The following is a 17,373-nucleotide window of genomic DNA, read 5'->3' as shown; positions in this document are numbered from 1 at the left end:
TATTAAAATTAGTTACTCCAAGAAAAAGTAAAACAAGTGAAAATCAAAAATTCAAGGAAATGAGTGAGTGAGCTCAAGAATGGGGTATTCACTTGCATGGAAGCGAGACCTCAAGGGACTGCTAATATCAAGTTCCGTTCTCATTCCAAAACCCTAAGGCTCAAGATCCTTAATACAGCTTCACTCAACAGCCACTAGAGTTGCACGTTTCAGCCCTGTGAAATGTCTTTGTTTTGGAGAGTAAACTCAGCCTTAATCCAGAAGGGCTTTCTTGTTAAAATAATTTTGGTAACTGCAAGGGAGGCTGACATTTTTACCTTAAGCCTTGTTATGTGTTCTTTGATGAGCAGCTTATTGCTGGCAGTTCAAGCAGAGAAAAGTGTGATCATTCTCATCCAGCTACCAATGTCAACAATCATAAAGTCATAGAGTATCCCAAGTTGGAAAGGACTCATGAGGATCAACGAGTCCAGCTCCTGCTGGACAACAATCTTGATGGCTGTTGCAGAACTAGATATTTTGGGTCCCCTTTCTAGTCAATGGAACTCTAAAAACATGTAAACTCTTCAGTTTGATCAACTGACCTAAGTGAGAGATGGATCCAGGATGGAGCTGAATTGCGTTTCCAAAATGCCAGTATCAACAGACTACATCAGGAGTCCAAACAACATCTTTTGGTATTAACAGCTCTGCTGTAAACAACTAAAGTTAGACCCAGCTTAAAGCACAGGGCAGCCCTCTGGGTCTGGGGTTCTCATCAACTTGTGCCACACGATGCCAGGTGATCTCAGAGAAGTCTGTTTTGCTCCTAGCATCTGTATCCCTTTTTGCTCTATGTCTCAAGGGACTGTAAACATGGCAAGGGAAGCTTGGCTTGCTTTGCTCATCTAGCCTGAGCTTGTACATAGCTCTGGCCTTAAGGCTACATCTGCAAATACCTTTAAAAAGGGATCATATTTAAGAAGTGGAAATACTGGATGTCTAAAACACGGGCTTGATATGCATGTACAACTTCACTCTGTAACTCACTGCCATTCCTCAGCCATCACTGTAAAATCAGTGGTCACAGTGAATCCGTGTAACGTGAACAAACTGGTCAGTATTTGCCATGGTGTTAGCCTTGACAAGTCACTTAGCCTTGCAGCTTCTTATTTTTCCTGAATATCTGACCCTGATTTTTGACACTTGCATTCAACAAATGCAAAAGAAAAGAAAAACACCCCAAACAAAACAGAAAGTTAAATGGATGAAATCTTAGTATGAAGCATCTGCCCTGGCAATTGCATACCTCATTGCACTAAGACTGAACACTTCTCAACACAAAGTTCACCATTGTCTAAATTAAAATGTCCTCTTCTTAATAAAATTAGGAACTGGAAGACAGCATTCTAGGAACATAGTTTTAGACTTGTAGCCTATTTTTCTTCTCTTTGATGTTATTACCAAAAAAAAAACAGTATTCACATTGACTGATTTCTGCTCAGATATTCTGAGATTTTTTGATGCTCCTTTTTAGCATCGCTAACCCCAAAGCAGCAGTCTCCTCCATATGTCTTGGGGTAAATTGCTTATATTGCTCATAGCATCCTCTAATCAGCACAAATCAGGGGCTCTAACTTGATGACTCCTCTTGGCAGGCTGAAGCACACATTTTCTTTGCCTTGTTATCTGCTCACAAAAGCAAGAGTTGTACTACTGATTAGCATTGCATCTGGAACAATGGAGAAATACATTATTGCTGCTTACATGTCCCTACTATTGCTCAGCCCCTGGAAGTTCAAATCAGGTCACAGTTTGGGGTTGGTGAAATACTAGCTAGAAAAAGCTGTATATTTAGAGGAGACTGGAAACAACTTCCATTGTACATCCACATGAGTGATGAATAAACAAACATAATTGGGCTGCTCTCTCTGGCAAGGACTTCTCTCATACAACTCTTTCGGAAGGGCAGATATCTTCCCACAGTCTACTGTGGGAATCCTAATGAAGAGAAGGATTACTCTGAAGAGAAGAAAAATAAAAGTGCTGACTCCAACACTGATTAAGATGCAATCACACAAAAAGATCAGAAATGCAAAAAAAAAAAAAAAAAAAAAAAAAGGAAAGTAATGGTTCACTTATTCAGTGTAATTCTTTAAAACCGTGCCCAGTAACCAATGAGCTAATCATATACACATGGCCTATCTCAAAAGCATTATTCACAGATGTTAATCTTCATAAAAAAGGGGTGCTGTATTGCTGCCATCCACATTTAGAACGGAGTTATTAACCAAGACTTGAAAGCACAAATTAGTAACATCATTGCAGATAGTCCAAGTTGTGACATGCTTGTAAAAAAAAAAATGGCATTGTTTCAATGCAGCATTTCCCATAAATAATAAAGACACCTATTCTTTCATTGTCTAGTTGCGTGCCTCATACATTCAAATCCCATTGGTACTGAAGGGAATCCACCACTATTTAATCTTAGAAAAACACTCACTGCTCACAGTAGAAGCTGAAACCCAACTGCCTACCCACCACCAGTCCTGCTGTCACTGCATAGGAAGTGGAGAGGGCAGTGGGATGGTTTCCAGTCTCTCCAGATCTGGGAGAAGAGAGTCTGGGTCTTCTGAAATCTATTGACTGCTCTCAAAGTGTTGCTTGGGAGTAGTGCCCTCAGTGCTATCACCATGGCATGTTCTGCTTGAGGAAGGGCTGGCTTGGCATCAATAGAGGGGTTGGTGGCTGAGAACCAAGCACAGAGAGGTATCAGTCTCAGAATTTGCATTCCCTTTCTCAACAGTATGTTTAAGCAGGACCTTCCATGATGACTTCCATTGATCCTTTTCTGGAAACAAAATGTCTATGGCATACACTGACTCTGCATCCAGGTTATGTCAGTGGACCACGTTTCTAGTTCTAGCTGGTTTTCCCTGCAGTCACATGCAGGGAGCAATTGAGATGAAAAATTGCTCTTTATTTTACTCCAGGCTAAACTGGATAGCTTAATTTAGACTAAGAATTAAAGGCTTTGAAAGGGAAATGTCCAGGAGCAGAAAGGGCCATGCATCTGAGTAAGGTGAAGTCTCTCAATGACACAGCCACGTGGGGAATTGGGCACGTGCTTAATCAGGCCTCATATTTCCTCAGTGCTGAATCAGAAAGCCAAGGGTACAGTTTCAATAAAACACAGAAATTTCCAATGCCTCGAGGCACCCACCTGGACCTGAACCTGGTCCAGGCACTCTGGACTCCATGAGGTGTTCAGGCATTCAGAAGGTGTCAGACTTTAGCCAAAAAGTTAAAAAGTAAGTGACTTGCTGCACTTAGGGGTCCCAGGTCAGTCACCATTCAGAGAGGTCTCCATGAGAGTTGTGCTCTCCCATCTGGCAGCAGCAGTTACCCGCAGAGACAAACTGGCCAACTTTACCCATTGAAATAAGATGCTTAAAATTGGCTGAGTGTAAATCTTTCATGAAATCCCTTCTACAAGCCAGGAAGAAGGAAAAAATGAGCTCTGCAAACTGAACTCAGCAAAAGGTTTGCTGATGACTGAACAGGAAAGATTAGCAGCCAAGTTTCTTTCAAGGGCAGACAGCTTGCAGGAGAGGTAAAAGCTTATTTGTACTTTGAAGGACAGCAGGTAGAGCTCTGAATACTGAGAAATACAGGCCAGCAGTAAATAAGAAACATCCAAGTGGCAGTAAAATCAATTAACTTGATCTTTTTCTGAGGAAAAGATGCAGGCTAAGCATTCTGAAGAAAGAATGCAACGTAAGCAACAAATTCTGCCTTTATCACCATGCCTTCTCCATCTCTCCTGGGATTACGTTTGATAAATTGCTTCAGAGAACAAAAAGACAGTGAGGCTGTTTTACATGAGCACACTTGGGACTCAATAAAAATGATCTGATTAAAATAAAATGCTAAAAATATAAGTGGTTTCAATCAGGCCCTGTAAGATGGGCATTGCGTGATGCACATTTCTCTGACCCAGAAAACTCACCTGCCGTTCACCTGTACACCACCTGTACAGCAGCCTGCCATTCTGCATGGTTTGCTGTTCTATATCTTTACCTCCCACAGAACTATGTATACAGCTAGCTGGAAGCCAGGCATACATGTAAAGGAGTAAATACGCAAGAAATAGAGCATACTGAAAATCAACTGCCCCAGAAGTGTCAATCCAGAACACATACGCTGTACCTCTATTTCTGATAAAACCTTTGTGGAGCTGTTACCTTTGTGGAGATAATTCAGAACTGGAGTGCTCCAATCTACGTTAGGGTTTCAGGGCTCCCTTAGAATCCCTGGTTTCACTATAGCTGCCTTTAGTTATGGTGGAAGCCAGGCTAGATTTTATTGTGCCACTGAGTATGTCTGTAAGGTTCCAGGAAAACTCAAGGAGTGTAACAACTTCTTACTTTGTCACTAGGACAGTGTTTCTGTATGAATTTCAGCAAGTCAAGCCAAGCTGTCTGAACCGCGCATCTTGCAGGCTGCAGGCCACCATCACAGAATCTGCCAAAGGGGTTGGATATGTTCACCCAACGCCATGCAACACCTTTTCTCATCCCTAAGTCAGTGACATTTGCTTTTCTTTTCTGTGTTCTGAGTTCGTGGAAGTGCTCCAGGAGTTATAAAGCTACACAGCTTACTATGTGCACCAGTGGAAGGATCCTACTGTGGACCTCTATACTGGTTAAATCTTGGCCATCCTGATGGTGTTATGAAAGACCCACAATGAAGACAATCCCAAAGCTGTAAGGCTTGTTTTAGAAATGGTTCAGGGACTAATGAGACAGGAGAAATTTGATTTGAGGAAGCAATGTCAGATGGTGGTGATGGATTTTTAGAATAAAAATAGAAGCATAGAATCATTAAGGTTGGAAAAGATCACTGAGATCATCTAGTCCAACCATCATCCCAACTCCACCATGCTCACTAAACCCTCACTGCCACATCTACACGTCTCTTGAACATCTCCAGGGAAAAAAATCATTTATTTTAGACATTTGGGAAGGAGCAAGTTTGAACATGTCTCAGCTATTAGGAAACAAAAATACTATGTAATGCTTTCCGCCAATGAGAGGTTACTTCAAAAAGGCAAAGTAGTAGTGTTCCTCTTTCTGATCTGTGTGGTTAGGGATGCTGCCTTGTGAGGTATTTCCTCTTAGATGAAACAGCGTATGGTGGAGCCAGGAGTGCAATCTCTAAAGCACTATTGTTTATGAACAGAGAATGTGCAAAGCTTCATTTCACAAAATACAGAGGGGAGAGAAAAATATTATGCAACATCTTTCCTAAGTGCTCTGAATCTCACTTCCTTTCTGTCTAAAAGTCTCTCTCTACCTAATTGCTTTTCCTTGGCAGTCACCAGTGCTTCTGTGGTTGTGCCTGCAACCCTTTTGGTGTTGTCTCTCCCTTTTTCTTCCAGCCTCCTTCTGCCCCTGACACGCAACCAAACAGAAATAAAATGCAATCAATGCCTTTGCTTTACCAGGCTCCATGTAACACCTCTTTGAATGACCGGCATCAATTATATCCACCAGCTTTACTGTCCTGGTCAGAGCAGAACAGATGATGGCACTGGCTGACTGACTTGTATACTGGCATGAATTTCCCTTACTAGCTGAGACAGGACCGTGTATATGTTGTAAATAGGTTGTTCTGGAGGAAAAAAAAACACCTCTAAAAGGATCTCAAAAGCTCCTAAGTTGACAGAAGTTGAAAAGCACAAAAAAAACCCCACTCAACCAATGCAGCTTAATCCTTTTCCTTTCTCACTCCTTTCCTCCCTCAGTCCTTTAAGAGGGACTATTTTAAAAAGACAAAAATATTTGCTCAGTAAGAGAGGAATGTCTCCTCAGAGTACTATCCATTTTTACAGGTATTACAATGGCTAGGTTTGCTCAGGGTTTGGCATCTAGCAGAAAGAACACAAAAACTCAACTGCAGATTGCCTTATGCACAGCAAGGTGTTCATCAATCTTGTTTACTGGGTCTCAGGAAAGAAATATCGAAGATGTTTTGTTTAATTGTGTACCAGCCTTCATCTTCTATAAGTAATTGCTCCTGAGAAGAGGGACCGATGAAGGGACACCGTTGAAAATAGAAGCCAAGGTCCCTGGTTGACACACTGCTTGTTGTCCAGGACAAGAGAGGGATACTTGCAAGCAAACTTGTTCCTTTTGTGTGTGCTGCTGCACCACTGCCAGATGAATTGCATGGCTAAATCACGAATATAGCAACAAAAATGAAGATCTTCTTTAATTTTCTTTCCGCTTCTTGACTTCTAGACTGGGTGCTATGAGGAGAACTCGCTCCACAGGTAAGGAGAAGGTAAAGACTGCCAGGAGGGTTAGCATTAAGAAAATAGATACACTCAGAATAGCCAGGTCAGACAGGCAGTCATCATAGTTCAGTGCTTTTGTCCAGACAGGAAAGGCTCATTCTCAGAACAAAAACATTCATGGCCAAATGTTAAACATCTCTGCTCAAAACCTGAAGGTCACGAGACCCTGCCCACGTTAAAGTCCCCGACTGTTTTAACTTAGTAGGGCCTGGACTTCCTTCAAAATGGGTAGGAAGTCCATGGGAAGCCATTACTTAAAAAAGCAACAAACAAAAGGGATGAGTCAGATCTCTGCCAACACTGCATGAGACCACTGCTGAACAGCAATGTGGAGGTTGTGAGACGCTGCTCAGAAATCCACACTGAGATACCATGTGTTGCAAAGGGCTTTGGTTTGGAAGAGACCTTTGAGGATCATCTAAAGCTCATCCTTGACAGGCATGCTCTTTTGAGTTTGGTTGCACTATGCCTCAAGCCCAGATGACTGGTAGGTATTTTGGGTGCCTACTGCTGCACCGGGAGCAGACACGAGGGAGGGAGCAGTTGATGGCCTTGGCTTTTGTCGCATGCCAGCCACAGAAAATTGCCCCTGTTTTGCCAAAAGAACACATTAGAGGACCCACTCTGTGAATTCAGGGCCCGTCTGTGCTAGAGATGTGGTAAAATGTGGTTCCATTAAAGCCCTGCATTTGGGTTTATTTATTTACACTTTCAAGACAAAATGGCCAGCTTGAGCAACATGAGCTTCTAGAGATACTTCCACCAGCTGCACCCCTACTGCTGAGTTTTTGGCTCAGGTCTCTGTCAGGACAGGAGAAGAGCCTTCAGGAATAATAAACCTTGAAATTGCTTGGCTTTTTCAGGGAGCTTGAGATTATAGCTGCCTGTGGGCTACAGGCTTTGGAGAAACTATGTGTTAGCATACACTGATTTGTCCAAATACAGTACAATTAATCATCCCATTGAACAAAATATATGTGGTGATTCATCAGTTATTTTTACAGTTTATAATAAAAGCCAGAAACTTTTTTGTTGTTTTAAGATAACTTTCGTTGTAAATTGTAGGACACTGAACAGCACGCCGAGGTCCTGATGAAAACATAATAGAAACAAAGCACAATCAGCTATTAATGAAATCTACACAGAGATTTATACAGCAAAATCCTATAATTTGAGTATGTTACGATATTTGATTTAGAATTATCATAATCTGTGAGGTGAATGGTTGTATCAGTGTCATAAATGTTCTTAAGTTGGTCATCAGATGTTTTAGGCTGGAAAACCAAAATTCAGAGTGGGAGCCAGAAGATGCAGGCTCCAAGGTACAGTAGTGGAAGAATCAATATCCATAACAGCCCCTAAACCCACACAGGGAAGCCTCCATGATACCAAGGGAAGCCAAGCAGCTTAAACTGTTGCAAACTGCCAAGTATCAGGTCTCAAAGATGTTTGTTCCAATGCCATTTTATGGAAATTGCTGTTGAAATAAAGGAAAAAGATAATGGAGTTTGTGTCCCCACCACTATGGGGAGGGGAGCACAGACCTTCCTCTGACAATTATTCTGACAGCTAGCCATAAAGATGCTGAGCCTTCACTATCCCAGCCCTGGCAAAGAGGAAGAAAAAGTTTCCTGTAGGGGAAAGCAAATGAAAGAAGAGGATGGGTACAGGGGTCAAAAAATGCATTGAAAGGGAAAGAGAGAAGCACGAGCTGGTGTGGGTGGCTATGGCAGAGCACAGGTGGATATGGAGAAGGGATGAAGGGGGTGTGGAAGGGAACAGAAGGTAATGCACATGGGAGGTGCAAAGGAATAGTGGACAGAGGTTGAGAGGAATCCTAGATTCATTGGTTTTGCATGGAAACAGCCTGAAGAATAAATAGTTCTCTCTTCCACTCCATGGGATGCTGATTGAGAAAGATCAGGAAAGAAACTACTGATATTGGCTGCTGTGCAGCAGTATGAAAATGCAGAAGGTTGGCATGCAGTCCTATTCATAATCCAGGGCTGAGGAGGTGAACAGACCCAGACTGCTTCTGGCTTATCTCAAACTGCTCATTCCTTCTGGATTCTCAGCACAGAAGGGTTTAACCAGAGGATTGCCATGTCATGGTATAACTCAAAAATTAAGTCCTGTTTGTATTTCCAAACTTCAGAGACCGATTATTTCCACATCATTTTCAAAAGCACTGTTTCAACAGTGGTATTTCAGAGGAGCTCTGAGAAGGTCTGTGTAAGGACTCAGCCCCTGGAGCCAAGGCTGGGTGAGCTAACCAGCTCTGCAACATGGGGGCTGATTCTTACTCCCTTCTTGCTGACCTGTAGGAGAGAGAGGAAGATACCAGGATGTTCATAACTACTCTACCATGCATGTGTAAATTTACAGATATGGGTAAAGACGAGGATTTGAGGTGAGAGAAAAGATCCCACCATCCAAGGATCCTAGCCACCAGCAATGTGGGCACGTCTCAAACACAGGATCCGTCACTCCATTTAAGCTCATTGTGCTCAAGAGGCTTGAGGCACAGCTAAAGAACAGCTTCAAACATAGGAAAATCTGTCTCAGCCCTGACTTCTTTCTGCCCTTTTGTAGGCTGAGCTCTAAACTAGGCTGTGTGTTGGACCCTGGCAGTATCTCACTAATTGGAAGAGTTGCAAAAAGGGTTGCAAAATGAACCATGTTGAGATGAGCGATCAGTGCTGTTGCCCAAAGATGTTGACCAAGGAGCTCTTATCCATTTTAACTGCTAAACACAAAATATAATGCATTCTATTTTACTTTATAGTCCAGAGGTTAAGGTGGGATCAAAACTCCCTGGGAAGCTAAATTAAATCCTACTCTCATAACATTTCCTTCCTGTGCTGTGAAAATTCATCCAAGACCCACACTTTGGCTTTTAGAGTACACTGCAGGGAACCCCAAGGTTGAACACAAAGTTAGGACAAAGTTTGACAAAGAAAGAAGGTATAATTTTGACAATACCACAGCAATCAGCTTTCAGATAAAACTAAATCTAACCTAGCATGTTCTGTCTTAGTTAATCCACTCTCTTTCTATGTATGTATATAATTTTTCCCTTAAATTGCAGCAAATATAGAACCTATCAGCAGCTTTCACAGTAACTCTTCCACAGTCACAGACTGTGAGTTGCCCGCTGTCAGAATGTGTGTTTGCACACAGAATTTTCCCTTTGGTGTACACAGAAAAAGGCACTTCTGAAAACACAGAAAAAAAAAAATAGAAAGGTAAGAATGACAGCATCAAAGCACAGAACACCACACTCTGTGCAGACCTGCTGGGGAAGCCTTTGACGAACGCAGAGCTGCTCTTGGTGCTGCCTCTTGATTTCTCTTCTCTTTCAGACATGGATGCCTTGCTGCGAGGAGATGAGGGTGCTAGCTCTGGCGTGGCCATGATACAGCAACATGCCAGATGTCTTAACAGCTGCTTTGCGGTATCGTATAAAATAAAAACTCAATAAAAATGTTGTCAGAAAAAGGTATCATTTTTATACATAAATATTCCGTAAACTAACAAGGTAAGGAAGTGTTTCTCCTCACGCAAAATGTCCCCAAGTCTACAGGAGGCTGCCCCATAGCCCAGTAAACATTACTGTCTGAGGTTCTCATGCTGGCTGGTGTTACTTCCCCTCCAATTTACATCCTGGTATTCATTATTCTAAATAATTCTTCTCCCTCCTCCCTGTCTGTGACATTTTTGTTTAAGGTGTGGTCATTCCTTGTGGCATCTGCACAGATTTATGCCAGATTAAGTGTGAACGTATCCTGTTGGAGAATTTCCTTCTCCAAGTCAACCTCTTCTTTTGGCCGGCGGCATCTCTTCCTTTGAGCTTCTCCTGCTAAATCAGGGAATTTCAGCAAACTCAAACCATCTCTGACATCAGAGGTATCTAGACAGGCTGAGCCGCCCTCAGCAGCCCTGGGCTCCCTCTCTGCTAGCTGGTTTCTCCTCACCTCCTCTAGCCACGCTCTTCGTGCTTCATGCCTTGGTCCCATACTTAGGACTGCCTCTCAGCTGTAAGCTCTTCCAGCCTCTCAGGGCTTCCTGCACGCTGTCCCCATGATGCCTTTCACAGATGCCTCCCTTTAACCTAATACAAAACCATTCCGCTCACGGTGATGTTACCTACACAGGGATTATAAAACACATCCAGCTCCTACACTGCTTTCAGCAGCTCCTGGAAGAAGGCTGAACCTTGCTGCTGGCAAGAAGAGATGTTATGGCACTCAGTGCTTTTGCAGGAATTACAGATCACTGAAAAGGATTTCGAAGCACAATTTTCTGGACAATTCAAAACCCAGTCTTCCCACTCACTTTTGGTCTTCACAGGTTTACAGAAGACAGACTGCAGACAATTCAGTGGCTAGTGACAAGTCTATGGGATTTACCCTCTATGTTCTAACTTCCATTTGGTTTCAAAGAGTCATAGAATGGCTTGGGTTGGAAGGGACCTTAAAGCCCACCCAGCCTCAACCCCCTGCCCTAGGCTGGTTGTCCTCCACCAGCTTAGGCTGCCCAGAGCCCCATCCAACCTGGCCTTGAGCACCTCCAGGGATGGGACACCACAGCTCCTCTGGGCAGCAGTGCCAGGGCCTCACCTCAGTTCCCAGTGAAAAATGTCCTCCTGAAATATGTCTAGAAATGGCAGGTAACTTTCTTTCCTGTCACTCTGATTGCACACCACAATAAAAAAAAAGACCTCAGCAGGGCCAGATCTGTTGAGAAGACAATTCTGCAGACTGAATGATGTTTCACTTGCTCATTTTTCATCAGACAAAGATCGTTATTCTGTCAGGCTTAATTTTAGCACCAACTGCATCCTGTTAGCTTTCATTCTCTGGGTTGCACTTCATCTCAACACGCTTTGCATTGTTCTTCAACCAGTCCTTGAGGATGCTCACGTCTCCACAAAAGGAGAATGAACCTAAGCAAGTTTTGCCTGTGCTCATGGCTTTCCTCAGGTGGTGATACACCAACATCTTGCAGTCCTGCTCTCAGGATGCCAAAAGCTTTTTCAGAGCAGCTGAAAACTGTGTATTTTCGAATACTGGAATGCTCAAGAAATATCCAGTGTCTTGAGAGGCTGTGGGCTTATGCCACTGTAATAAACGGTTCCTCACTATTACATTATTATTATGCCCAAAGAGGCTGTGGATGCTCTGTTCCTGGAGGTGTTCAAGACCAGCTTGGATGGGGCCCTGGGAAATTGGTCTAGTGCCAGATCTAGAGGTTGGTGGCCCTGCCTGTGGCAGGGGGGCTGGAACTTGATGATCCCTGGGGTCTCTTCCAAACCAACCCATTCTATGATTCTATGATTCTATGATTCTATGATTCTAGGATTCTAGGATTACACAAGAACTAAAAGACTGATACCATACCCTGAGATAAGTTCCCTTCTCTGCTTTCTCTTTGTGAAAAACTAGGGAGTCTCTTTTCAGAGATACTGTCACAATTAAAAAACGATCCTCCAAGCTGAAAAAATACCTCTTTACCTGCAATGCAGATATTCAGTCCTGTGCTGCATAAGGGCACCCACAACATTCACTAGGTACATTTTACATTGGAAAAGAATGAAAAAGCAAAAGAGGAAAAGATCATGACATTACTATGCACTTTTCTGCATAGAGGACTTTGTTTCTTCAATCTAAAGTCACAAACCACAGTCTCAAACACTTCAGGCTGGTGGAAGCATTTCCTAGAATAACAGTGACTCTGTTCATGGGATCAACTAACTGGGACTCCTACTTCCCTTCCTTGTTTAGTGTCTCAGGAGGTTGCAGGCTCTGCTCTGTTACATTTCATTCCCTCCCCCTACCAAATTTTTGATGAGGACAAAGGAACCCCAGGCTCTGAAAAGCAAACACTTCCAAGGCCCATGTTCCTCAGTACTTAAGGTAGCAACTGCCTTCCATCCAGCTCCAGAAGGGCATCACAGCTGCTGAACATGAACAAATCTGCCCTCCATGAGCCTTCAGCAGCTTGTTCCAGCTTCTGCACATCCCTTTTTCACCTGCCAGCATAACTCTTGAGTGAATAACCAGGGATGGATGCGTGGCATTGCTTCCTTCATGTCCTGTGATGGGCTGGCATGCTGGTGACCAGCGCACTGTGCAGGGGCCTTGACAATGGCCTTGACAATGTGAATGCATCAGCATCCCTTCACAATCTTTCCAGAACTTGCAAAGACAAATGTGACTGCAGATTTTCCTAATAGAACTAGAACCCCAAGACCCTGCAACACCAGCTTATAGTTATAGAATGGCTTGGGTTGGAAGGGGCCTCCAAGATCATCTACTCCCAACCCCCTGCCGTGGGCAGGGTTGCCAACCACTAAATCAGGCACCAGCTCAGGCTGCACAGAGCCCCATCCAACCTGGCCTTGAACACCTCCAAGGAAGGAGTAGCCACAGCTTCTCAGGCTCTTTTCTACTGCTAAACAGAGCAAACCTGTGTTTTCACACTGTCGGCTCAGTGGCTTTTTGAAAGGAAGGAACAGCAGGTGCCAGATCCCACGTGGAGCAGGTGAGTCTGCTGATACCTGCACAGGATGCTGAGTGCTGATGTGGGAGGAGAGCTCCAAACACCAGCCTACAGATGCACAGGTGAAAAAAGTTGGTGCACAGAGACCAGGAAAGGTAAAAGAGGCACTGAGTTATGACAGCAATATGTGGCAAACAAAATGTGCAGCTGTGCCAACACTGATAAACGCATTCTGATGAGAGAAGCCCTGCTGGACCTCGTAGGAATAATTTGAGATGCTTTTGTACAAGATTTGCCTTGTAAGCAGGTTACTTACGCTTTAATGTTACCATGTTCAGCCTTGAAATATAAAATCAAGCTCTAACGGGGCTAACAGAGATCTCAACACAGGGAAGAGGCTTATTGCATTCACGGGTCACTAATTTCTGCTGCTGAGGCTGCAGACAGACTGCATAATATTCTGCAGACCTCCCTCCTCCCCACAAGCATGCTGTATACAAGTCAAGCCATGCTGGTGCACCATGGGATATTTTAAGCTGAGATCTCTCTCATCTCCCCCGCCCGATCAAGAGCATTAAATGTGACGGTTTGGATGGAAAGGTAATTGCTGCAGCAAACATTCCAAATTTCCAAAGAGTTGAGCTGGGAGGTTTAGGGAGATTTTGTTTCACTGAAGAGGTGATCCAAAACCAACAAGACAATGTTCCCAGCAGGACGCGGAGCAAGGAGAAGTGCACAGTTATAAAGCTGCGTAAATCTGGTGGGGTAATCGCACCAAAGAAAGGATTCATAGCGTGTGCTTCAGGAGAAACGGAGCCAAAGGGGAGATGACCTGGGCAGAGCAGCAAAAGTACCAAGCAAGAAAGCCACCGGGCTCAACACCGTTCCAGTTTCTGCCATGAAAAAGCTATCATAGAGAGGACTGCATCTGCAGAGATCATTTAGGTTAGACATTAGGGGAAAAATACTGTCTACTCATATGAGAGCTAAATACTGGAACAGTTTATGTGGGAATGCTTTATTGCAGATTTAAAATAAAGTGTAATCAGCTAATGAACAGGGTTATGATGAGGCTTACTGTGACAGCAGAGCAAAACTGAGCAGCTTGGAAATTCTCCCCAGTTGTAGCTCAAAGAGGGTAGATTTAGGTTAGACATAAGGAAAAAGTCTTTTACAGTGAGGGTGGTGAGGCACTGGAACATGTTGCCCAGAGATGTGGCTGGTGCCCCATCCTTGGAGACTTTCAAGGCAAGGCTGGATCAGGCCCTGAGCAACCTGATCGAGCTGTGGTGTCCCTGTCCATTGCAGGGGAGTTGGACTAGATGAGCTTTAAATGTCCCTTCCAACTCTAAGGATTCTATGATTCTATGTTGTGCGCTTCCTAAAACAACTGCGAGATATATCGGGATGTAAGATTTACATGGTGATCATTTTGTTTTAAAAACCTTCTGATGCAAATAAAATTGGGTGAGAGGAATTGCCTTCACAGGCAATCAGTGCAGCGTAGGGGAACTAATATGAGAAGAGCTAGAAATTCAAACTTCTCTTAATAATCCCTGAGCTCCCCGAATCTGCAGGTCCCAGTGATTTGAGCAAGAGGTGTTGGCATCCTACCTGAGCTAAGTGTCTTGCAGGCAACCTCCTGATGTACCTAATGCACTCCAGGAGAGAATATATTTACTGCAAGACAGTAAGACACAGCTACAAAATAAGCACGCATGAATGCTTCTTGTTTTAATCTCATCACTTTGCACGATATAATAGCTCTTTTCTTTTTGGAACATAACCTCTAGTTTGCTAAAAAAACCCCACTGATTAAAACCAAACCTGACGCTAGGCTGAAATTCAGTCACAAGAGTTAACTCCTTGCCATAGGAAATTCAGTGTACTAAGGGTGCAATAGTCTGCCCTTCACTGCCGAGGCCACGGGCTGCAATCCAGAGCAGCTCCAAGCCCAAATTCATCAGTAAAACTGCCAGACTGTGAGAACAGATGTTCTTACCGCACTGGTGAAATAATGTGGGCTGCAAACATGAGAAAGAAGTGAGTTAGAGAAAGGGGAATTCTCCGATAGCAACGAACGCAGGAGGAGTCGAGTGTACAAAAAGACACCTCTCCAGGATAACAGCATGGCTGGGAAGGAAAAGAAGCACAAATCCCAAACGTTGTTTGAATTTTTTGCAAGGTAAAGGCAAACTGATGACAAGAATGATGACTCATTGATCTCCTGAGGTCCCTTCCAACCCCCGTGATTCTGAAATTCTCTGAAATAAAGTGGTTGTGCATGGAACTGGAGTTCAGAAATTGGCTGCTGCATGTCTTGGTTGGCCATCTTATCCATACCATGTTATTCACCACCTGCCTACACAGCCTTCACATCTTCAGCATCGGTCTCATGGTCCCCACTGTGGCCCTGAGTCAGTCAGTAGAACTTGCCTCAGTTTCCCCATCTATCCCACTTCTTTCAGCTGAAACCACAGTTAAGCCCCGTGCTTGTGAAAAGCTTTTAAAATAGAACTGCTCCATTCCTTTACTGTGTATATTTCTACAGCACAAGCAAAAGTGTTTATGTGAGTACCGGTACATTTCAAGGACAAAAAAAAATAAAGAGTTTGCAAAGAAAACTGAAACTTACTGCTGAATTTTCAGGATAGACCTAAAACGTATTTCAGAATGGTAATGAGAGGCTTATCTAAACAATAATCGTTAAAAGCAATTATGCAGAGCAGGGCCCTCCAACGCAGTGCACAGCACTTAATGTTGCATCAATTACTCAGGAACTGTTTGGAGCAGCGAGGAAGGCACTGATGCAGAGCAGCATCTCCTTTGAAAACGATTTTTGTGGGGTGCTTTGTGGGAAGCGCATTGAGAAAATAAAAAATCAGCACAGTGTATCCCAAATCCAGCAATTACTCAAAAGCCAGAACTGCAGAAGGAGCTCTGTGCTCCCAAGCCAGCAGCCGGGGAGGGGTGCAACCATAAGTTCAGAAAGACATTTGGAGCTGAGCTACAGACTGTGCAGTACTGTTCGAGAACAAAACCACTCTGTTCACTGTTTATAAGAAGAAGGCAGAGCTATTCTCAACTCCCCAGCTCATCATCACACATACACATGAAGCTGCTTGATAGCCCATCTTTTCATTAGGGATGAGGTTTTAGATGTTTCGGGCCACCCACATAAAGATGAGCTGTCGACACGAAAGAAATATTCACGTGAAAAAAGGGGCAGGAATGGTCTTTTCACTCACCGTGGTCTCCTGAAAGCCAACCCATACTGCTGGCACGCCAGGCCAACCGTTGGGGTGTAAACGATGGGCATGAACCTCTCGATGTCGGAGGTCAGCACTCGGTAAAATAGCTTCTCATTCCTGTCTTGTAATGTCATAAGAACAATATACCTTAAAAGTAAATAAAAGAGATATATATCAGTACTTATGGATGTTGGCAGTTTCATAAAGAGAAACAGTTGGCTCGCTCTGCACGTACTCAGTTCTGCAGAGCCCCGACCCTCCTAAGTGCTGCAGCATGAGCGGTGCTACATCATCCTGTGAGTCTATGATCATGAACAGACACTTCAAGCAGAATTTCCCAGAGGACTCAACCAGCTCCACTGACAGCTCGCGGGGTCGGCAGAGCTGGAAATCAGACCTATGCATACCAGCAGAATTTCTCCGCATTAGAAAAAAATGCAGTGGAAACAGAATGGGACATAATCTTGATTATGAAAATCTATGATGCAATCTGTAAGACTGCACATACCCATAGGCAAATATAAACATGCACGTTTCAAAGCACCCTCCTTCCAAAAGTATTTCGGCGGAACCTCTTTCCATTATCCCACATCCTCAATCATGAAACACAGCTAAATTCAGCATTCCAAAAACAACTAACACAAAAATATCAATGCTATCAGTACACATAATTGCTTCTTGTTTTGTTATCTTATATATTGCTTTTGTTTTTGTTTTTTTTTTTTTTCCTACCAGTTGGTCGCTTCTTTCTGCTTGTCCCTCCATTATTTTAGAGAATATTCTAATAAGCATGCAGATAGGTGCATAGAACATGAGAGCGCTGGGGCATGGGCTGCTTTTCTGTTGTGCATTTCTACACAAAGGAGAGCAATCCACCAGGTTAATGCCACAGCTCTCCAGCAATATGCTAGTAGAAGAAAAGCAACAGCAGTGCTATTTTGGGACAGGGATGGCATGTAACTGACAGCAGACAGACCAGAATAAACATTAAACGCTACTGACGGGTGGAAAAAGAGTGACTCTGAAGGAAACCTCTGTGCTTCGAAACAGGATCCTCAAGTATTCCAAAGGACTTGGAAGAACCATGAATTAAAGGGGAAGGAAGGAGGAAATGAGATGTTTTTGACATACTTGTCTAGATCATTCGTTTTGTTCTCGTAGTTTTTCATGACACGGAGAACCTGAACATCTTGGCTCAAGAAGCAGGGAGGCAGGAGGCCATGAATTCCCAGCTGCAGCCTCTCTTTAAGTGTGAAAGCCATTCCCTGGGGAGAAAAGGGGAAG

At 43.5% G+C, this 17,373-nt stretch overlaps 1 protein-coding gene across 2 annotated transcripts in view; it reads right to left on the bottom strand.

The window, feature by feature from the left end:
• ME3 (malic enzyme 3) overlaps window positions 1-17,373 on the bottom strand; it is a 130,602-nt gene that overhangs the window by 45,733 nt on the left and 67,496 nt on the right. For both annotated transcript variants that reach the window (XM_021382357.1, XM_021382368.1), the window contains exons 2-3: window positions 17,221-17,354; window positions 16,087-16,236 (exon numbers count right to left, since the gene is read on the bottom strand). In XM_021382357.1, coding sequence (XP_021238032.1) covers window positions 16,087-16,236; window positions 17,221-17,354 — 284 coding nt within the window. The remainder of the gene's footprint in view (window positions 1-16,086; window positions 16,237-17,220; window positions 17,355-17,373) is intronic.

The sequence above is a fragment of the Numida meleagris genome, chromosome 1 (genome assembly GCF_002078875.1).
Source record: "Numida meleagris isolate 19003 breed g44 Domestic line chromosome 1, NumMel1.0, whole genome shotgun sequence".
NCBI lineage: Eukaryota > Metazoa > Chordata > Aves > Galliformes > Numididae > Numida > Numida meleagris.
Note: the sequence above shows the minus strand (reverse complement) of the source record. Positions and strands in the feature narration are given on the sequence as shown.